This window comes from Pleuronectes platessa, chromosome 3, assembly GCF_947347685.1.
Source record: "Pleuronectes platessa chromosome 3, fPlePla1.1, whole genome shotgun sequence".
NCBI classification, from domain to species: Eukaryota; Metazoa; Chordata; class Actinopteri; order Pleuronectiformes; family Pleuronectidae; genus Pleuronectes; species Pleuronectes platessa.
This window is the reverse complement of record NC_070628.1, coordinates 2558864-2582276: the sequence shown is the minus strand read 5'-3', so window position 1 is coordinate 2582276 and position 23413 is coordinate 2558864. Positions and strand designations below refer to the sequence as shown.

Sequence of the window (23413 nt, the reverse complement as noted above, 5' to 3'; positions counted from 1 at the left end):
ACAGGACAGATTTTCAAATTCATAGTACAAAGATTTAGTGGAACAGATTTTCTCACCTGATCAGTAGGAACACGGAGAGGAGAGTCACAGCGAGGAAAACTGCAGCAGCTGATTCAATGAGTGCTGATCTCCATGATCCAGGTGAAACTATGATGAAATAACTTTTACTTTATCATTTGACAAACTCACAATACTTAAAGATGCCGGAAGAAACATTTACAAAAACAACTTTTGTCATGTTTTATAAACCTGACTCGATGTTCTGACTGAATATAAAGACAGTTTATTTTCTAATAAAGTGTTTTGAAGAGTTCTAAGTTGTCAGAGAGGACTGTTTGTGGGGGTGTTTCTTAAACTGTTTATGATCCACTGCTCCCCCTGCTGGGAGGTGTATGTGTGACATGTGCACAGGAGCAGGGTTTTGTTTTCACCACTGTCTGTCTGCTGAGAGCTGTTTGCTCGACACGTGAATGTGCACAGTGAAGGAAATATCTTTCAAGTTCACTGAGGATGGTGAAAGCTTTATGGATGTTTTTACTGACGCTGGGTCAATGTAAATGTAAAGGACAAAGAATGGGACGGATTCAAACGATCTTCACCTACCGTACTTTAAATGTCCAGAGAAATTACTAGAAATAAAATTGTTGACCTAGTTTTTGTGTCAGGTGCTTCATGATTCTCAGCTGACGACCTCAATAATGAGTTTGCCAGGTGATGCTGTTGGTCAGTCAGTATTGTTCATGTGCAATATGATGGGCTTGATAAACAGCTGTGACATCTGGAAATCCTGAGTATTGATGATTTAGGGTTCTTGTACAATGAAAGGAGAGAGGGGTGTGTGTGTGTGTGGGGGGGGTGTAGTCTGTAAAAGTCAGAGTGCTACAATCACCTGCTCCAACAGTCAGATGTAAGGTGGTGTTACTACGTCCGTGTGTGTTCTGGGCCTCACACTGATACTTTCTACCATGTTCAGCTGTGATATCAGTGATGGTGAAGATTTGTCCTGATGCTGTTGGTGAGTCCTCGTCCTCCTTGTACCAGGTGTAGTTAGCTGCTGGGTTAGCATCACTGCTGCAGGTCAGAGTCACTGAGCTGCCCTCCATGATCTCACCAGAGGGACTCACTGACACAGAGGGAGGCTTTGGAGCGTCTGGTGTAAAACATGCAAGATCATGAAATCAACTCAGAGATATTCATTAACCAAAGTGAAGAACTTTTCAATCTCTGGTTTTGATAAGTGCTTCTTAAATATAAATGATCATTATTAACCCGGGATGCCAGCACAGACAGAAGCAGGTACTGAGGGTTTTGATTTCAGCCAGATTGTGTGAATGTACAAAATAACTCAACACATGAACCAAACTTACTGAATATTATAGTGAATATTAACTTTTGCAGCTGATCGGTCAGAGGTCAAGATGAGCAAAGATTTGATCCAAAAGACACATTTTCAAAGATATGTCCACAAATAGCAGAGAGACTAAATCATATACTGATCAGAACATTATTCCTCATCATATGATGATAGATGACTTATAAGTAATGTCACAAAGAAGTTAGAGATTTACATCATGCATCCTTAAAACTGCCTTTCTGCTGTATTCCTGCCTCTAATAGGACTATAGAGACGACCTGAAGATTATATACATTGAAAAATAATCTATGATCATATGATGGGACTGTCGTCACTATGAGTTTAGAAAATGACGTCATATAGTGTAGCTATGCAACAACAGATGTTTTCACCCATGTCTGTTTGTTTGTTGGTTTTTGATTTTAAACAAGATTACACAAAAACTACTGAGTCGATTAGCATGAAACTTGGAGGTAGGATGAGGAACGGGTCAGAGAAGAACTCAGTAAAGTTTGGTGTGAATCCAGATAAGGGGGCGGACCCAGGAACCTTCTGTAAGATTGCGAGACAGTGCTGGGTTTCATGGACATGTGGATGTTTTCTACTCACACTGGACGTCTAAGTGTAGAGACGTGGAGTTGATCCGTCCGTACTGATTCTCAGACTTGCAGGAGTAGACCCCGCTGTCCCCAGAGCTGATGGAGGAGAGACGATAAACACCCTCTGGTCCTTGAAGCAGAGTTCGGTTCTCCTTGTACCAGGTGTAGTTAGCTGCTGGGTTAGCATCACTGCTGCAGGTCAGAGTCACTAAGCTGCCCTCCATGATCTCACCAGAGGGACTCACTGACACAGAGGGAGGCTTTGGAGCATCTGTATGTGTGAAAACAGAATGATGATAACAGATGACAGACATGTGTTTAACATTTGGGGAGTTACAACAGCAAGGTTGTTAAACTGACACAGGTAAATTCTTCTTGTTGTTAAGTGAGAGTTTTGTTTCAATGATTTCCTGTTGCACTACTGTTTCCAGACTCTCCTGAATGTCCACAGATTTCAAAACCATAGTCCAGTTTGTAACATGGACTTAAACGTGACATATTATGACCCTTTTCCACAATTAGACAGAGTTTCTTCCTAATAAAACGTGTGAAGAGCCCTGTTCAGAGTGGCCTGTTTGTGGGTGTGTTTCTTAAAATGTTTATGAGCCACTGCTCCCCCTGCTGGGAGGTGTATGTGTGACGTGTGCACAGGAGCAGGGTTTTTTTTTCACCACAGTCTGTCTGCTGAGAGATGTTTGCTCGACACGTGGATGTGCACAGTGAAGAAAATATCTTTCAAGTTTACTGAGGATGGTGAAAACTTTATGGATGTTTTTACTGACGCTGGGTGGATTCCTCTTTGATTCAATATCTCTTCACTTAATAACCTGTGTTTCACTCACATGTCACAGTAATAAAGATTTTTGCTGAACTCCTTCCCAGCTCATTCTCAGCTGTGCAGTAATACTCTCCAGAGTCTGATGACCGGATGGAGCTGAGGACAAATTGTGTCTCTTCACTGAGACGTTGAACTTGTTTATCTCCACTTCTCTTGTACCAGGTGTAGTTAGCTGCTGGGTTAGCATCACTGCTGCAGGTCAGAGTCACTGAGCTGCCCTCCATGATCTCACCAGAGGGACTCACTGACACAGAGGGAGGCTTTGGAGCATCTGAAGGATAGTTTATATTAACACACAGGATGAGAATACAATCAAGACACTGTCTGTATTATTTGTTAAAAGTTTAAATTATTTCCACATTATTGTAGCTTCATGAGGAGTAAACTCACACACTGTAGGAGAAGGGAAACGCTCCTGTCCTTCTATAGCACAGTGATAGTTGTCTTCAGGATTAAAGTGTCGGAGGTGAAAGTATTTTTTTCGTCCAACAAGTTTATTGTTATTGTACCAAACGTAGGAAAGATGATCAGGGAGCTGACACCTGCTGTGACAGGTCAGCTCTGTCCAGGTAGAAGATGGATTGGCTGTTGATCTCCTCACATGTACCTGGAGCTGAGGGTCTGTGAACAACATGTGATTTTATTTCAACATACACACTAACATTTCAAACTTACTCTCGTGAAAATGTTACCTGTGACAGACAGAGTGACTCCAGTTGAACCAGTAAAACTCCCAGTAGGTTGGTTTGTTGTGAACCTGAACTTGTACACAGCTGAGTCGCTCTCTCTCAGGTTAGAGATTCTCAGAGTGCACTTGTTGTTTCCACAGAGATTCTCCACACGACCTGAATACTCCGGATCAGTCCTTAGATCAACGTGAATCCCATTACTCTCTTTAATGAACCAGAAAGTTTTCTGAACTCTAGTTATAAGGTTATTCAACCTGGATGGGTATGTGTAGGTACAGTTAATGTCCACTGTTGATCCTCTGACGGCACAGATCTCAGTAGAAGTGTAACTCACACCCCAGTCTATCTGACTCCTCACCACTGTAACACAGAGCACATCAGAGAATCAGAAGATGAATCACCAGTCGGCAGGTTTTCATTTTAAGATGATGACGATGCCAAGATGAGGAAACTTTCAGTTCACATAAAACACAGTGAAGTTCCCTTTAGACTTCAGTATGAGGGAGAAACACACTGTTGGAGGTGAGGAACATGAGGGACCTTGTATAAGTTGCTCTTATAATGGAGCAAACTGGTCAATATGGAGGAAATGATCTGTGTCTTTTATGCAGAGTCGACCAAAGATGGACGACACGTCTCCACTTCCTCCCACTCTCCAGAAATGAGAGTTTCACAGTTAGAACCACAGTCTGCACAGTAGTGATCAGGAGATGGAGACACAGTGTCAGGATTTGTGGATGCAGATGGACCAAGGATGCAGAGGTTTTAACAAAAATAGTATTTCATATAAAAAGAGTCTTAACCATACAAAAACACAAAACATAAACACTAAAGGGTGAAAACTGGAGAGACAAGAACACAAGGAAGAGAACACAGGTGCCTACACTGGGCAAGCAGAGGTGCAGAGGCAGAGCGACAAGGCGCACAGGGAACACGAGAGATCCGGATGGGAAAACAGGTCAGGACAGCAGGACACAACATCACCTTGAACGACAACTAGTAACGATCCGACAAAGGACAAAGGGGAGCACAGACCCTTATATAGAGACACAGGGAAGGCAGGGGTAATCAGCCACAGGTGCAACACATGACTGGGGAAGACGATCACCGAGACAGGAAGTGAACACACCCGAGAAGCAGAAAACATACTACAAGGAAACAAAACTACAAAATAAAACAGGAAACAGAAAACCCTCTTAACAAAGAGACTGAAATCTACAAACTAAAATGTCAGAACATGACACACAGTATCAAGGTCCCGCCCATACATGAAGTAGACCATCCTGATTCAGCGTCAGCTGTCAATCATGAAGTTTAATCTAATTTTAATTTCATCAAATAACTAATTAAAACAAACTTATGAGAAACATGACCAATAGAGTGTGATAAGAACGACCTAAAATGACAGACACCATCTTTGAGAAAAATGTATCTGACTGTTTAGATTGGCCCATGTCCTTCCCATTAACATGGAGGAGACAGGATGTATGTTCTATACTGCAGCCAGCCACCAGGGGGGGTGATCACAATGCTTTGGCTTCACTTCTGTCTTCATGTCTTCCATCTATATTTACACAGGCAGAATACTAGTACTACACTAGTTTGTCAGTACTGACAGTAGTATCCGAAGAGTTCAATGTGCCCATGCAGAAAAAAGTATTTAAAGACACATATCAAGAAAACTAGAAAGGAAGTGGCGCTCCAGCAACCATGTTGAAAATCGAATAGACTGGAAGAATAGTGTTAAAGAATATAAAAAGGCTCTCCACAAAGCAAGAGCCGCCTACTATTCAAAACTAATAGAAGAGAATAAAAACAACCCCAGGTTTCTCTTCAGCACTGTAGCCAGGCTGACAGAGAGTCACACCTCCACCGAACCCAGTATTCCTCGATCCCTAAATAGCGATATCTTTATCTTTTTTTAATGATAAAATTCAAACTATTAGAATTAAAATCATCCATCTCCTGCCCTCAATTGGCACTAATACCCTTCTAACAACAGAGATCTCAGAAACGGCTGAGAATCCTACCCATTACTTAGACAGCTTCTCTCTGATCACCTGTGATCAGTTTACCAAAATAATCTCAGGTTCTAAACCAACAACCTGTATCTTAGATCCCATTCCTACCAAATTACTTAAAGAAATTCTGCCCCTAATTGATAGGTCGTTACTTTACTTATCAATCTGTCATTATCATCAGGTTATGTACCACAGTCTTTTAAAATAACTGTCATCAAACCCCTACTAAAAAAACGCACTCTAGACCCAGAGGTTTTAGCCAATTACAGACCAATATCTAATCTCCCCTTCATGTCCAAAATCTTAGAAAAAGTTGTAGCCAATCAGCTGTGTGAGTTTCTCCAGGAAAATAATATATATGAAGACTTTCAGTCGGGGTTTAGAGCCAATCACAGTACAGAGACAGCCTTGGCAAAAGTCACTAATGACCTTTTAATAGCCTCAGATCAGGGACTTGTGTCTGTCCTCGTTCTGTTAGATCTCAGTGCAGCATTCGACACAATTGACCATCAAATTATATTACAAAGACTCAAACAGTTAATTAACATTAATGGAACCGCCCTTAACTGGTTTAAATCGTACTTTTCTGATCGCTCCCAATTCGTGCAAATTAATGATGAGTCATCTGTGCGCACCGAAGTTAACCATGGTGTTCCACAGGGCTCTGTGCTCGGCCCAATTTTATTCTCATTATATATGCTTCCACTAGGAAACATTATCAGGACACACTCGGTAAATTTCCACTGCTATGAGGATGACACCCAGTTATATTTGTCAATAAAACCTGAACAAATTAATCAATTAACTAAACTTCGAACATGTCTCAAGGACATAAAAACCTGGATGACCCGCAATTTTCTCTTATTAAACTCAGACAAAACAGAGGTTATAATACTTGGCCCCAAACACCTTAGAGATGCATTATCTAATGATATAGCTGCGCTAGACGACATTGCCCTTGCTTCCAATGAAACAGTCAGGAACTTGTGAGTGATCTTCGATCCTGATTTATCCTTTAATTCTCACTTAAAACAAATTTCTAGGACCGCTTTTTTCCACTTGTGTAATATTTCAAAAATTAGACATGTCCTTTCACAAAAAGATGCAGAGAAACTAGTCCACGCCTTTGTTACATCGAGACTGGACTATTGTAATTCATTATTATCAGGCTCCAGCAGGAAGTCGTTAAAGACTCTACAGCTTGTCCAAAATGCTGCAGCACGTGTCCTGACGAGAACAAAGAGAAGAGAGCACATTTCTCCAGTATTAGCGTCGCTACACTGGCTTCCAGTTAAATCTAGAATAGAATTTAAAATTCTCCTCCTCACCTTCAAGGCCCTTAATAATATAGCGCCTTTTTACCTTAAAGAGCTGTTAGTACCTTATAAACCCACTAGAGCACTCCGCTCCCAGAATTCAAGCCTACTTGTCGTCCCTAAATTCTCTAAAAGTAGAGTAGGAGCCAGAGCTTTTAGCCATCAAGCCCCTCGGCTGTGGAATAATCTACCACTTTCAGTTCGGGAGGCAGACACCATCTTTTTGTTTAAAAGTAGGCTCAAAACCTTCCTTTATGATAAAGCTTATAGTTAGAGCTAATTAGTGCGGAATAACTTAACTTTTTCTATTTTATGACACATGACACACGGAGCTTCTCTTTCCAGCTTCTCCTTCCTCTTCTCCATCCCTATCCCCCTTCCCCGGAATCCCTTTGCTTTATCACCCGCAGATCCAGGGCCTCTGTGGCCGCACCATGGATTGCGGTTTGTGGATCGCGCACCGGGGGTCGCAGTGTTGGATCCAGTGTGGCGGATTCTGAGTCATGTGGGCTGATCGTGGTGCTGGTGGCGGACCCTGTGTCGCGTTGGCATTGGGCACAGGCGGTGGACCAGGCCCGCGGCTCGTGGTGGGTGGCGGTGGACCAGGACCGCGGTGGTGGCTCGTGATTGGTCCTGGTGGACGGCGGTGGACGGTGACTGAGGACTGGAGTGGGGTTCTGGTCTGGATGGTTGCTGACCATGGACTGTGATTGCAGCGGGACTGCTTGGCATGTCATGTTGGGGTTGTCCTTCCGGATGTCTACCCTCATCAAATGCTGCTAGAGACTTTGATTATTGATGATGTTTTCCTGCACGTGGCATCTATTGCACTTCTGTCCGTCCTGGGAGAGGGATCCCTCACATGTGGCTCTCTCTGAGGTTTCTACGTATTTTTACCCTGTTAAAAGGGTTTTTAGTAGTTTTTCCTTACTCTTGCTGAGGGTTAAGGACAGAGGATGTCACACCCTGTTAAAGCCTTATGAGATGAATTGTAATTTGTGAATATGGGCTATACAAATAAAATTTGATTGATTGATTGATTGACATGAAGTTATGGTTCAATGCATTATCTCAAATACTCCAGCAGATGGTAATGTTAGTGAAATACTGTAGATTAAACTCACACATTGACGGAGAGCGGAAATCCTCGAGTCCTTTAACAGCACAGGAAACTCTGTCTTCAGATTCAAAAGAACCTGAATAAGATGCTCCTTCCTTCATCTTATCTTGATTCTTGTACCAGACGTAGTTCAGATGATCAGGAAGACGACAACTGCTCTGACACCTGAGCTCTGCCTTGTAAGAATAGTCACCCTTCACTGATGCTCTCACCTGCACATGCAAATCTGTGTGTAAGAATAAGGAATTCATTTTAGTCCAAACTGACAACACACACATGCATATAAAAGTGCACACACACACTCAAGTGAACCAAACAAGATGTAGGAAATAAATGAATGAATGCTCAGATGTAAATGTTACCTGTGACCGACAGAGTGACTCCAGCTGAACCAATGAAACTCCCTCCAGGTTGGTTTGTTGTGAACCTGAACTTGTACACAGCTGAGTCGCTCTCTCTCAGGTTAGAGATTCTCAGAGTGCACTTGTTGTTTCCACAGAGATACTCCACACGACCTGAATACTCCGGATCAGTCCGTAGATCAACATAAATCCCATTACTCGTTTGAATGAACCAGAAAGTTTTCTGAACTGTAGTATCATGGTTATTAACTGTGGATGGGTATGTGTAGGTACAGTTAATGTCCACTGTTGATCCTCTGACGGCACAGATCTCAGTAGAAGTGTAACTCACATCCCAGCCATTCTCACACTGTACCACTGTAACACAGAGAATCAGATTCATAACCACACCAGAGAACACTTAGTTTACTTTTTACTTTCTGTAGAAAAGAAACACATTTCCATGAGCAGCATTCCATAGCATTTCAACTAATGACTCCACACACTGATGACAAGTCCTGCATCGAGAGGAGAGGAACTCAGTCATGATGACAATCATAATAATAATAATAATAATAATAATTACAATAACTAATTTGTTTCCGACTCTTTAATATTTTAAGCTCTAGACTATAGAAACTTCTGAACAAAGATACAAAATAATACTGATGATAATTCCTTCATATATTTTCTTTCTGCATCACTTTACAGGTGGTGATCTGAAAATGAATGAATGGTTCATTTTTATTTTTACTTTCTTTCTCAAACTCACTTCAGGTGAATCAGAAGTATGAGTGTAAAATAGAGTGACAACATGAATGTAGAGGTACAGTACCTGTCACAGTGAGAAGAAGGACAACAAATCCACTGGCTGCTGCAGTTACACTCATAGTAGCTGCTGCTCTCGTCTGTGACTTCAAACTATAAAAACCTCCACAGATAAATAATGTGCACAAGATGAAACTCAGTCACATCACAGACACGTCTACCTACAACACAGAAGAGTCTGAGAATAAAGACACATTCTGTTAGAGAAAGATAAATTTAAACTGTTAAACACACCCACCTTCCTTCCTCTTTCCACTTACATGCTTGCTGAGCCCATGGTGTTAGATTGAACTGTGGTTTGTACAAACTGTGAATTTTTTCATTTAACAGGGCTTGAGAAACGACTTCAGTGTCTGTTCCCACCAAACCTGAATCATCTTCAAATGAAGCTTTAAGCAGCATTCAACAACCCCCCCCCCCCCCCCTCGATCCAGCAAGTGGACCTAGAGGTTTACTTTTCTCAACCGTCCGACACTGCACGATTGAGAAAGATGCTAATTCCCATAGATATATATATATATATATATAAAGGCTAGATGTCTCGGCCTACGGAGTCGAACGTCCGCGTATGGCGGCCATCTTGCAACATGTGGCTCGCTCACCCATAACATTGTGTTGTAGTGGTACATACTGGAGAACACACCCTGCACGCACTATGCTGCTGTATATCAAGAGTAGAACACGCCATGAACCTTCCTTGTAAACAGAAGGGTAATTAACACAAGGGTTACTTCCAGGGACCAGTAGGTGGCACAATGTCTGTGACTGAGTATGAATGATTTAAAAAGGGAGACAGAGAGAGAGGGACAGAGAGAGAGCGAGAGAGAGAGAGAGAGGGAGCGCGAGAGAGAGAGAGAGTCAAAAAGTAACCCTATCACGACCGAGATAGAGACTAAAGTGACATCTTCAAAATAATTGTTTTGTACAATCAATGATTCAAACTTCACGAACACGATATAACACAAAGTGTTTTCCTGTAAATGTAGATGTACCTGACAAAGAAAGAAGGAAGATGACAAAGCAACTCGCTGCTTCTCTCAAACCCATCGTTGCTTCATAGATCAGTTAAGACCTTGGCTTCCTTTCTCTTTACATCATTAACATTCATGAATGGACAAAAAACAGTAAATCCCCTCGTTAGAAATTTACTTTTTTTCTGATATGATTTCTAAACTTATTCAAATATATTTAATGCAAATAACAGTGAGAATTGCAGCCTGACAGTGAATGTAACCCTTTATTCAATTTTTTAAGACTGGACCTACAAAATCAAACAATAAAAACGTCCATAAATAATGTGCACAAGATGAAACTCAGTCACATCACAGACCCGTCTACCTACAACACAGAAGAGTCTGAGGAAGTCAAACTTTTTAGCACATCTTCCTTCCTCTTTACACTTAACTGCATGCTTAGACAGAAAGTGTTAAAACTGTGGATCGTACAAGTGTGAGAAACATCTTCAGTGGCTATTTATACAAAACATATATCATCCACATCACAACATCTCACTGTAATGTAGCCCTGTATAAAATCATTAGGATACAGTGCATACAATTAATCTCAAAATAGCATAAAAAATGTTGTATTAAAAGAGAAAGTTCATGATAATTAGATAAGTTCATATTATTAAAAATAGTAGTTAAAATAAGGTTAAATACGGGATAAAATGTAATAAATATAATATGTACAGTTAATAAGTTTAGCTATTTACAGTTAAAAAAGTAAAGCAATAAATAGATGTGTGGTTATAAGGCTCTGTGATTGAGAAGACGAGAAACTTTGAATTGAATGCTTTTAATGTGAAATCTAACTTTTTCTCAGCATGCTTTGAGCAGGTGAGTTAGAGAGAGAGATATTGTCCGGAGTCCTGAGGAAACGTGTAGTGCTGTGGGAAACACTTAAGAGGTGTCATCGCGGTCCTGATATATTACTCTTCTATGGAACCTGCCAAAGGTAAATATAATGTGTATGCCTTAAATTGTGAGCTGTAACTTAATGTTGTAGTGGAAAGAGACCAAACTGTAATGTAATTAGCCACCCGCTAGCATAGCATCACGTGTTTGGATAGCATAGCTTTAGCACTGTTGTAGTTTTCAATGCTAAAACGGGCTAACGTTAAGTCAGTAGGATTTAGCGTGATGATATTATGGCTCAACAGAGTTCATGTAATCAAAGGAGACGGAGGTCTGTGAAGAGAGGGAGAGAGAACCTGAGATGGTTGCTGGTGGATGGACTCTGCTGTTTATTCTAACCCCGGGTTTTCGTTGCTGTGTGCTGCCTGTGTTTGGATTGTGACTGCCATCACCCCTATCTGTGACTGTCATTGCCCTATTGCTCCTCGTTTGGACCTGTGAGTATTGAACTGATGTGACAATGCACGTGCTTTTATTTTATGCTCTTGACTGAGTGAAGTGGCCATAATAGTTTTCAGGACTCACCGAACCCGAGCATCACTACAGGCCTGCAACTGAGTTTTGAGTTTTATCATTTCTGGTCCACATGTGATGTTTGTGAGTTAATTTAAAGTTGATGATTGTTTTGTTTAGATTCAGAGAACTGTGAAAGGTAAAGATTTTATTTAACCCTTTTTCAATGATTTAAAGGGTGAATTCATAGGAGCGGGTAAAACAATTTAAAGAGACCCTGTATTTTATTTTGTGCATTTGAGAAAAGTTATATTTCATATAACTGTTGTGCATTTATTTTATTTTGTAAATATTTTACTTCCTGAGAGAGGAGCTCACAACAATTTCATTTATTTCATATTGTTAATAAACACCTGTAAGGTTTTGACTTTTAAAATACAGTTGTGGTGGTCTTTAAAACAAAAGATAAGTTTCGTTTCAAATATTCTTCTGAGATCATATTCATTTTTTGTGTTTACGAACTCAGGCCCAGGAGATCTGGGTTACAGTAACAAGAAAGACAAATTTAAGGAGCCTTGAGAAAAACTGGGGTGTTTATAATCTCATCTGTTAAGTGTCTCATAAAGATGCAATAAAGATTGACATGAAAAAGACAAATTAAAGAAAGATTTAAAATTGATCTGGAAAATAAACTTCTATTAATACAGTTGGAGCCATTTTATTTTAGAACAAGTTTGACAATAGCTGACCAGCTGAGACTAAAACCAGCCAGTGACGTCACATTCAGCAGAACGAGGTCAATGGAACCAGGTGTTGACGAGAGACAAAGACGCTGCAGAGAAACAGATTTTCAACCGGCTGTGGGTAACCTGCTGTGACCTGTTCTAGCCAGTAGGGGGAGGCACCCAGTCGTCCTCTCTGGTGAATCTACTCCGTGGAGAGTTTTTTTTACCTGCCTGCATCCTGTCGGCCATTTTGCTTCTCAAGCTACAGACACACTACCTGCTTTGCTCAGATTCTGTTATATCGTGTGGAAGTGTGAGGTCACCCTGCTGACCTGCTGGAAGGTGCAGGGACTCTTACTATTCAACACTCAGGTTTTTGGTGAGAGACGAATTCTCCGGTGCCAGAGAGGACATCCACCGAAGAATCAAGACTCCAGTTCACTGGATGGTGAGCCAACATACAGAAGTTTGAGAGAGATTCAGACTTCCATGTTCCTCTTCACTCCACGGTGTGGTAGGACAGACACTGTACAAAGACGGATTGGGCCCAACGATCAATCCACCAGTTTGACATTTAAGACTGGACTCACAGACTTTGAAGGGACTTTTATGTGCACACTTATTTTCATTTGATTTATTTTTCTTTATTATTTTGGGCAAACTCATGCTGTGTTAATTCTTGTTACTGATATTCAAGTCCAGGGCTCCTGTTTACCTAGTATCTCTCATCCTGCTCCACATTTACACTCTTTCTAGTGTAACCAAGGGTCACACAAGCATTCATCCACCTCGTCTCTGCAGTGGGACCCGCAAGCAGCTCAACTCACGGGAAGGAGACAATAAATATGTGTGTGATGGAAGTCTTGTCTTGCTGACTGGCTTTATTATGAAAAGGACGAACGAAAGACAGAACAACTACTGGAAGTGAGATTAAAATATAGTAAGAGTTTCAAAACAATAGCAAATAGGAATAAATGAGCTTCATATTTAATGTAAAAAAAATATATGAACAGAATAAAATACACTTTAAATGATCCCTGAAAGAAAATCTTCCCTGTTGCAAAACTGTACATAACAAAGTTAGAAAAGAGGAAGTTGTGTGTGAACAACAAATGAAATGAACAAGACTTAAAATTTGAATATTGTTCATTAGAAAATAGAAAAAGTATTATTAAAATCAGTCTCTTAAAGGTGCAGCAAACAAACTTATGTTACTAAAATTGCCAATACTATTATAATAATGAATCAATAACCCTAATGAAGAATAAGTAATAATATATTCACTTTTTTGTGTAACTTATAAACCTGGATCACAGCAGTACAACATTTTTCTGTTGGTAACAACATTCAAGCTTCACACCCTGAGAGAGACGTCAGAGGAAAATGGCCGTCGTGTGAACATGGTGGATTAAAACACACCTAACTCCTTCTTCTTCACGTGTTTAACACGTGATGTGAGAAATACCACAAAACACTAAAGTGAAATCAATGGGCCTGATGCAAACTTTGAACAGACACCAGAGGCAACACAGCTCATCTGGTGTCAGCAGTTCACTTTGTGTTAACGGTCACATTCAAGGCCTTCATCACGTAAGTAGCAGCTCACATCCACATGAGACGTGCTCCCTCCAGTCCTCAGAGGACATGAGCACAACTCCTGATCGGCTGATGATGGAAACGATGGAAACAATAGTGTAGAAACAGAAAGAAGAGAAAGGGACAGAATCCTCTCTGTGGTTTAATCAGTAAAACTCTTTACTACCATCTAGTGGCAGCAGTGTCACACTACAACTAACTAATAATGCTTGTTTTGATTATTTTGTGAATAGAAAAAAGTTAATTACAAGTTTACAGTTTGTCGACCGTCTGACACACACCACAGATATTTTCATGTTTGAAGCTGCAAGTTATAAAATGTTTGATATTTTTCATTCAGGCTAAATGTGGCGTTTTTAACAACTTCTACAAGTTGCTGATATATTTAAGATAAAAGTCGAGTCACCGAAGTCGTTTGGATTCATCCTCGGGGCAATTTATCCATTAACTGTCAAGACAAGTCACTTAAAACTGAACATTCACTTCAACAATGATGCTGGAGTCTGTCACCAAAGAAGGATTCATCCTGTGGGGACCATGAACAGTTGAATGAACTTCTATTCAAATCCATCCAGCAGCTGTTGAGATATTTCCATCGGAACTAAGGTGATTTCCAGACGTTGGTCTAAACAGCAGGATGTTTTTGGACTGTGCTGTACAATGCAGCTGGATCCTCTCCAGTGTCCTGACCTCTGGTTCTGAAAGGAGATAAAACTAATGAATGATCAGGAGTTCATGGAGACGTAGCATTAAAGGAGACATATTGAGTTTCAAAGTTCTGCAAAGTTAAAAAGCCCAAAGTCTGAGCTCCTCCGGAAACGCTAGTTAAACTATGAGAAATTATTTGAGATTGAATGTGTCCCTCGTAAAGGGAGAGTGGAGGATTTCCTACAAGCACAGGAAGTGGTTAACCAATCACAACAGAGTGGGCAGGGTGACCAATCAGAGAACACTATCAGGATGGGGTTCAGCATTAAAGAGACAGGAGCTAAAACCAAATGTTTGAGACAGAGGCTGAAAAGAGGAGCTGCAGCAACAGACAGTCTGAGGAAAGTGATGTTTTTTTAACATTAAACATTTTAAAGTAACAACATTAATTAAAATGATCAAACTGAATATGAACAGAATATGTCTCCTTTAACAAGATTAAGATTAAGATGCATTTATTAGTCCCAAACACATGAACAGACATGCAAAGGCACACTCATGCAGGTAGGGAAATTTAATCTCTGCTTTTGACCCATCTGGTGCAGGACACACAGAGCAGTGAGCGACCATGTACGGCGCTCGGGGAGCAGATGTTGGGGTAGTAAGGTGCCTTGCTCAGGGGCACTAGACAGGGTAGGGAGACTCTTGGATTTTTGGACAGCTCAATCCAGGTTCGTCTTTTGTGTCTCTCCGTGGAGTCGAACCAGAGACGAACCAGAGACCTTCTCTGCCCATAGTCCAAGTTTCTGCCACTAGACCACTGCCTTTAAATACACATGTTTAAACAAACAAGAAAATGAAACTGTAAAAACATTTAAATTCTATAAAATATATATCTCTGTTTATAATGTTTTGTGGTGTTAGTGAGGATAATGGTCCTGAATGAAGAGCTGCTCACCTCCGGGCAGATCTGTTAAAGTTGACAGGAGCGTACACAACCTCCTCCACCTCCTTGTGTTCACTGGGATCCGTCTCCCTCTTCCTGAAGTGGACACTGGCGTAGTTGAGGTCACAGTTTACCTCAGACTGATTGTGTAGACGCTGCAAACACAAACTTGCTTTTTAATCGTGAACATGTGGCAGAATGGACAACGTTAGAGTCCAGCTATAGCTGCTATTGATTTATTTAAAGCGCCTCCTTCTACACCAGACCTGTTTCAAGGACAGAAAACATGTGTTTCTACTAAAAACCAAAAGGAGGGAAGGTCTTCAGTTTGAATTCCAAACACTAACATTACACAGTTCTCACTTAGTGTGTCTGTGAGCCACTTGTGTGTGTGCTGTCACATCGGTTGTGTCCAGATAAGACTACATCAGGGAGCTGGATGTTCACGTACTGCAGCAAAGTTTGGTCGAAACAAGTTGTGTAACATCATTTAATTAGAGGTCGAGCTACACACAATATAATCCGTAGACCCCAGAACTGTCAGCAAATCGTTGATAAAAACTCTTTGAGCTCTTTATTTTCGGTGTATAGTGTGTATCATTTAATTTTAACACTTTAACTCAACTGCAGGTCTACAGACACAGAGGAACTTAAAAAAATAAAAGTCAGGCTCACAGAAAATAGAATGAGCGAGAAGGAAGGGGGATAGGCCACACCCCCTTAACCCCCTTCTTTCTCTCAGTCTTGTTCCGACCAGCAACGAGTACACAACTCTCCGTCTCGCCGATGCACCGCGCTCTACTCACTGACACTCAGCGTTATACAACACTATCTCTCCAAACTCGTAACACAATTACCTCAAATTCACGTCAAAGGGCAACATACTCACTAAATACAGATATGAAAAAACACAACTGCTCTTTGGGTCAGCCTTTAAATTTAGAGCTGCATCCACACGCAGCCAACACTGACTTTATTTGTCCCAACGACACAGACTACAAACAGCAGACTCACACACAGAACAACGCACAATCAAGTATTACACAGCCACACCCAATGTTGATCTACTCCACATTACAGTGCTCCACACTAAAGATATCTGAACCAATCAACACAATCTTTCACAAACTTCCACAAGATTTAAAGCAGCACAAGTTACAAATCAACAAACTTAGAGCAGCATCAAGTGTCAGAGTTCAGTAAAAACTGTTGAACAAACCGCACAGCACAGAAAATTATAACACTCAGCAATTTGCTTCAATGGATAGATTACCAGAAGGAAATTCAAACACCAGATGATTATTTTTACAATGATAATTTTAACTGTGATTTTAATAACTACTTTTTAATCTTCACATGACAGAGAAAAGAGTTTGACATGAGAAATAGTGGCGTTTGAAAGGATTGAAGCTGAACTGTGTGTCTCACCTGCTCACTGTGGTCAAGTCTGTCCCCAGGATCAGCAGATTGATGAGAGTTTCTCTTTTTTCTGATCAATTGAACCAAATAACAAACAATATACATAATAATTGAATTGATTTAATTTAACACGACAGATTTTCAGGAATTCATCGTACAAATCTTTAGTGGAACAGATTTGCTCACCTGATCAGTAGGAACACGGAGAGGAGAGTCACAGCGAGGAAAACTGCAGCAGCTGATCCAATGAGTGCTGATCTCCATGATGCAGGTGAAACTATGATGAAATAAACTTTTACTTTATCATTTGACAAACTCACAATACTTAAAGGTGCTAGACGAAACATTTACAAAAACAACTTTTGTCATGTTTCATAAACCTGACTCGATGTTCTGACTGAATATAAAGACAGTTTCTATTTTAATAAAACAAGTGAAGAGTTCTAAGTTGTCAAAGTGGCCTGTTTGTGGGGGTGTTTCTTAAGCTGTTAATGAGCCACTACTCCCCCTGCTGGGAAGTGTATGCGTTACGTGTGCACAGGAGCAATTATTAGCTATAAAATTGTTGACCTAGTTTTTCTGTCAGGTGCTTCATGATTCTCAGCTGACGACCTCAATAATCAGTTTGCCAGGTGATGCTGTTGGTCAGTCAGTATTGTTCATGTGCAATATGATGGACTTGATAAACAGCTGTGACACATCTGGAAATCCTGAGTATTGATGATTTATGCAATGAAAAGGATAGAGGGGTGTGTGTTTGTGTGTGTGGGGGGGGGGGTGTAGGCTGTAAAAGTCAGAGTGCTACAATCACCTGCTCCAACAGTCAGATGTAAGGTGGTGTAACTACGTCCGTGTGTGTTCTGGGCCTCACACTGATACTTTCCACCATGTTCAGCTGTGATATTAGTGATGGTGAAGTTTTGTCCTGATGCTGTTGGTGAGTCCTCGTCCTCCTTGTACCAGGTGTAGTTAGCTGCTGGGTTAGCATCACTGCTGCAGGTCAGAGTCACCGAGCTGCCCTCCATGATCTCACCAGAGGGACTCACTGACACAGAGGGAGGCTTTGGAGCATCTGGTGTAAAACATGCAAGATCATGAAATCAACTGAAATATTCATTAACCAAAGTGAGGAACTTTTAAATCTCTGGTTTTGATAAGTGCTTCTTAAATATAGATGATCATTATTAACCCGGGGCGCCAGCACAGACAGAAGCAGGAACTGAGGGTTTTGTTTTCAGCCTCTTTGTGTGAATGTACAAAATAAATCAACACATGAACCAAACTTACTGAATATTATAGTGAATATTAACTTTTCAGCTGATGGGTCAAGGTCAGGGGTCAAGATGAGCAAAGATTTGATCCAAAAGACACATTTTCAAAGATATTTCCACAAACAGCAGAGAGACTAAATCATATACTGATCAGAACATTATTCCAAATCATATAATGATAGATGACTTATAAGTAATGTCACAAAGAAGTTAGAGATTTACATCATGCATCCTTAAAACTTCCTTCATGCTGTAATCCTTCCTCTAATAGGACTATAGAGAGGACCTGAAGATTATATACACTGACAAATAATCTATGATCATATGATGGGAATGTCGTCATTATGAATTTAGAAAATGACGTCATATAGTGTAGCTATGCAACAACAGATGTTTTCACCTCAGTCTGTTTGTTTGTTGGTTGTTGATTTTAAGCAAGATTACACAAAAACTACTGAGTCGATTATCATGAAACTTGGAGGTAGGATGAGGAACGGGTCAGAGAAGAACTCAGTAAAGTTTGGTGTGAATCCAGATAAGGGGGCGGACCCAGGAACCTTCTGTAGGATTGCGAGACAGTGCTGGGTTTCATGGACATGTGGATGTTTTCTACTCACACTGGACGTCTAAGTGTAGAGACGTGGAGTTGATCCGTCCGTACTGATTCTCAGACTTGCAGGAGTAGACCCCGCTGTCCCCAGAGCTGATGGAGGAGAGATGATAAACACCCTCTGGTCCTTGAAGCAGAGCTCGGTTCTCCTTGTACCAGGTGTAGTTAGCTGCTGGGTTAGCATCACTGCTGCAGGTCAGAGTCACCGAGCTGCCCTCCATGATCTCACCAGAGGGACTCACTGACACAGAGGGAGGCTTTGGAGCATCTGGATTTACATGGAGTTAAATGGATTTGAAGAATGTTGCAGCATCTGGAATTTTGAAGATGTGCAAAACCTCTCGGCTTTTGAAAAATATTTACTCACATTTCACATTTATTAAGACACGTTTAGACGCTGTGTTCTCATTCTCAGCTGTGCAGTAATACTCTCCAGAGTCTGACGACCGGATGGAGCTGAGGACGAATTGTGTCTCTTCACTGAGACGTTGAACTTGTTTATCTCCACTTCTCTTGTACCAGGTGTATTTAGCTGCTGGGTTAGCATCACTGCTGCAGGTCAGATTCACCGAGCTGCCCTCCATGATCTCACCAGAGGGACTCACTGACACAGAGGGAGGCTTTGGAGCATCTGAAGAATAGTTTATATTAACACACAGGATGAGAATACAATCAAAACACTGTCTGTATTATTTGTCAAAAGTTTAAATTTAAATTATTTCCACATTATAGTAGCTTCATGAGGAGGAGTAAACTCACACACTGTGGGAGAAGGGAAACGCTCCTGTCCTTCTATAGCACAGTGATAGCTGTCTTCAGCATTAAAGTGTCGGAAGTGAAAGTATTTTTTTCGTCCAACAGGTTTATTGTTATTGTACCAAACGTAGGAAAGATGATCAGGGAGCTGACACCTGCTGTGACAGGTCAGCTCTGTCCAGGTAGAAGATGGATTGGCTGTTGATCTCCTCACATGTACCTGGAGCTGAGGGTCTGTGAACAAACATGTGATTTTATTTCAACAAACTCACTAACATTTCAAACTGACTCTAATGAAAATGTTACCTGTGACCGACAGAGTGACTCCAGCTGAACCAGTAAAACTCCCAGTAGGTTGGTTTGTTGTGAACCTGAACTTGTACACAGCTGAGTCGCTCTCTCTCAGGTTAGAGATTCTCAGAGTGCACTTGTTGTTTCCACAGAGATTCTCCACACGACCTGAATACTCTGGATCAGTCCTTAGATCAACGTGAATCCCATTACTCTCTTTAATGAACCAGAACGTTTCCTGAACTGTAGTATCACGGTGATTCAACATGGATGGGTATGTGTAGGTACAGTTAATGTCCACTGTTGATCCTCTGAAGGCACAGATCTCAGTAGAAGTGTAACTCACACTCCAGCCATTCTGACTCATCACTGTAACACAGAGCACATCAGAGAATCAGAAGATAAACTTATACATTTATAAAAGTAACTCCATGTATTTTTTCTGGTGAATCACCATTCGGCAGGTTTTCATTTTAAGATAATGACGATGCCAAGATGAGGAAACTTTCAGTTCACATAAAACACAGTGAAGTTCCCTTTAGACTTCAGAGTGAAGGAGAAACACACTGTTGGAGGTGAGGAACATGAGGGACCTTGTATAAGTTGCTCTTATAATGGAGCAAACTGGTCAATATGGAGGAAATGATCTGTATCTTTTATGCAGAGTCGATCAAAGATGGACGACACGTCTCCACTTCCTCCCACTCTCCAGAAATGAAGCCAAAATATCCTGGATACCAACGCTGCCATCTTTCACATTTGGAACCACAGTCTGCACAGTAGTGATCCGGAGATGGAGCCACAGTATCAAGGTCCCGCCCATACATGAGCTCGACCAATCCTGAGTCAGCCTCAGCTGGCAATCATGAAGTTTAATCTAATTTTCATTTCATCAAATAACAAATTAAAACCAAACTTATGAGAAACATGAACAATAGAGTGTGATAAGAACGACCTAAAATGACAGAAACCATCTTTTAGTAAAAATATGTATTTGACTTTTTAGATTGGTCCATGTCCTTCCCACTAACATGGAGGAGACAGGATGTATGTTCTATACTGCAGCCAGCCACCAGGGGGCGATCACAATGCTTTGGCTTCACTTCTGGGGAGCAGTCATGCTTTCCATCTTTATTTACACAAGCAGAATACTAGTACTAGTACTACACTAGTTTGTCAGTACTGACAGTAGTATCCCAAGAGTTCAATGTTCCCATGCAGAAAAAAGTATTTAAAGACACATGAAGTTATGGTACAATGCATTATCTCAAATACTCCAGCAGATGGTGCCGTTAGTGAAATACTGTAGATTAAACTCACACATTGATGGAGAGCGGAAATCCTCGTGTCCTTTAACAGCACAGGAAACACTGGTTGTACGATGAAAAGTATCTGAATAAGTTGCTCCTTCCTTCATCTTCTGTTTATACTTGTACCAGACGTAGTTCAGATGATCAGGAAGACGACAACTGCTCTGACACCTGAGCTCTGCCTTGTTATTATATTCAGACTTCTCTGATGTGCTCACCTGCACATGCAAATCTGTGTGTGAGAATAAGGAATTCATTTTATTCCAAACTGACAACACACACATGCATATAAAAGTGCACACACACACTCAAGAGAACCAAACAAGATGTAGGAAATAAATGAATGAATGTTCAGATGTAAATGTTACCTGTGACAGACAGAGTGACTCCAGCTGAACCAGTTAAACTCCCAGTAGGTTGGTTTGTTGTGAACCTGAACTTGTACACAGCTGAGTCGCTCTCTGTCAGGTTAGAGATTCTCAGAGTGCACTTGTTGTTTCCACAGAGATTCTCCACACGACCTGAATACTCCGGATCAGTCCTTAGATCAACGTGAATCCCATTACTCTCTTTAATGAACCAGAAAGTTTCCTGAACTGTAGTATCATGGTTATTAACTGTGGATGGGTATGTGTAGGTACAGGTAATGTCCACTGTTGATCCTCTGAAGGCACAGATCTCAGTAGAAGTGTAACTCACATCCCAGCCATTCTCACACTGTACCACTGTAACACAGAGAATCAGATTCATAACCACACCAGAGAACACTTAGTTTACTTTTTACTTTCTGTAGAAAAGAAACACATTTCCATGAGCAGCATTCCATAGCATTTAAACTAATGACTCCACACACTGATGACAAGTCCTGCATCGAGAGGAGAGGAACTCAGTCATGATGAGAATAATAATAATAATAATAATAATAACAATAACATGTTTCATCCTCTCTAATATTTTGAGCTCTAGACAATATACATTTCCAAACAAGGATACAAAATAATACTGATGATAATTCCTTCATATATTTTCTTTCTGCATCACTTTACAGGTGTTGATCTGAAAATGAATGAATGGTTCATTTATATTTTTACTTTCTTTCTCAAACTCACTTCAGGTGAATCAGAAGTCAGAGTGTAAAATAGAGTGACAACATGAATGTAGAGGTACAGTACCTGTCACAGTGAGAAGAAGGACAACAAATCCACTGGCTGCTGCAGTTACACTCATAGTAGCTGCTGCTCTCGTCTGTGACTTCAAACAAGAAAAACGTCCACAGATAAATAATGTGCACAAGATGAAACTCAGTCACATCACAGACACGTCTACCTACAACACAGAAGAGGCTGAGAATAAAGACAGATTCTGTAAGAGAAAGATACATTAAGCTGTTAACCCCCCCCCCCACACACACACACCTTCCTTCCTCTTTCCACTTACATGCTTGCTGAGCCAGATGGTGTTAAATTAAACCTAAAACAAAGAAGTAACTTGTGGTTTGTACAAACTGTGAATTTCTTCATTTTACATAGTTTGAGAAACGACTTCAGTGTCTGTTCCCATCAAACCTGAATCCTCCTCAACTGAATCTGTGAGCAGCGTTGAACAGGCCTGCTTGATTTGGTCCATGTCCCATCCACTAACATGGAAGAGTCCGGGTTTATGACAAATATAGCAGCCAGCCACCGGGGGGGGGGGGCAGATATCATTTGGATTCACTTTGAGGGTAGCTGTCTTGTTTTCCATCTTTATATTCAGTATCAAACGTGAAGTTCAGTGAAGATTAGACTTTGTAAATTTGAGTTAAAACAAATTCCTGTTTCAAGGTAAAACATCAAAGTTTGACATGTCGCCATGGAAACTTGAATATATAACATTAATCTTTTTTGTGTTGCTGGATGAGCGGGTGTCACTTCTGCAACAATCTCCTGTTAAATATTCAAAATGTACAAACTGTACTTTAATCGAGCAGGTACATTATTAGTAATAAACTTGTTGACCTAGTTTTTATGTCAAATGCTTCATGATTCTCAACTGACGACCTCAATAGTCCTTTAAATATTATTATGTCTCAATTCTTCATTTGATTTATAAATAGGACAAGACCTATATATTTGATGACTTGTGTACTTTACATAATCCAAAATATTGTTGTTGAAACGCCCCTCTAATTATAATTTATAATATGTAGAGGCAAACTTATTGTCATTTGTAACATTTTGACAGTAACATACATTACGGTTAGCGTTAGCCTAGCCTGAGGCTAACTCTACACGTGGTTGAGTCTGGGAAATATTTTCAGTTATGGGAGAAGAAGAACAACTTTCTTATCTTTAACTTTCGTGGCTTCCAAAGTGAGAAGTGAGAGA

General features: G+C 40.6%; 1 protein-coding gene and 1 long non-coding RNA gene across 3 annotated transcripts; both read right to left on the bottom strand.

The window, feature by feature from the left end:
• Positions 1-56: 56 nt before the first annotated feature.
• On the bottom strand, positions 57-23319 carry LOC128436931 (B-cell receptor CD22-like). Of its 2 annotated transcripts, none has more exons than XM_053418874.1 (10): positions 22463-23319; positions 22220-22298; positions 21416-21772; positions 21058-21279; positions 19753-20106; positions 19450-19680; positions 19058-19321; positions 2796-3062; positions 1964-2224; positions 57-1150 (listed from the first exon to the last, which is right to left on the bottom strand). In XM_053418874.1, exons 2-10 carry the CDS (start codon positions 22272-22274, stop codon positions 729-731), a joined length of 2433 nt encoding a protein of 810 aa, XP_053274849.1. In that variant the 5' UTR covers positions 22275-22298; positions 22463-23319; the 3' UTR covers positions 57-728. The 2 variants fall into 2 exon arrangements, with proteins under 2 accessions (XP_053274849.1, XP_053274850.1); XM_053418875.1 differs by having other exon boundaries at positions 22220-22292.
• LOC128436969 (uncharacterized) lies at positions 3589-9166 on the bottom strand. Its single transcript, XR_008338145.1, has 3 exons — positions 9114-9166; positions 8573-8656; positions 3589-3656 (listed from the first exon to the last, which is right to left on the bottom strand). It is a non-coding gene; the product is annotated as an uncharacterized LOC128436969 (long non-coding RNA).
• Positions 23320-23413: the final 94 nt, after the last annotated feature.

Excerpts from the sequence above, each read along its gene's own strand:
- LOC128436931 (XM_053418874.1), bottom strand. The coding sequence starts at position 22,274 with ATGAGTGTAACTGCAGCAGCCAGTGGATTTGTTGTCCTTCTTCTCACT. Across the intron at positions 20,107-21,057 it reads TTTCCGCTCTCCATCAATGT|TGATGAGTCAGAATGGCTGG; the intron begins GTGAGTTTAATC and ends TCTGTGTTACAG. Across the intron at positions 2,225-2,795 it reads AATCTTTATTACTGTGACAT|ATGCTCCAAAGCCTCCCTCT; the intron begins GTGAGTGAAACA and ends TCACACATACAG.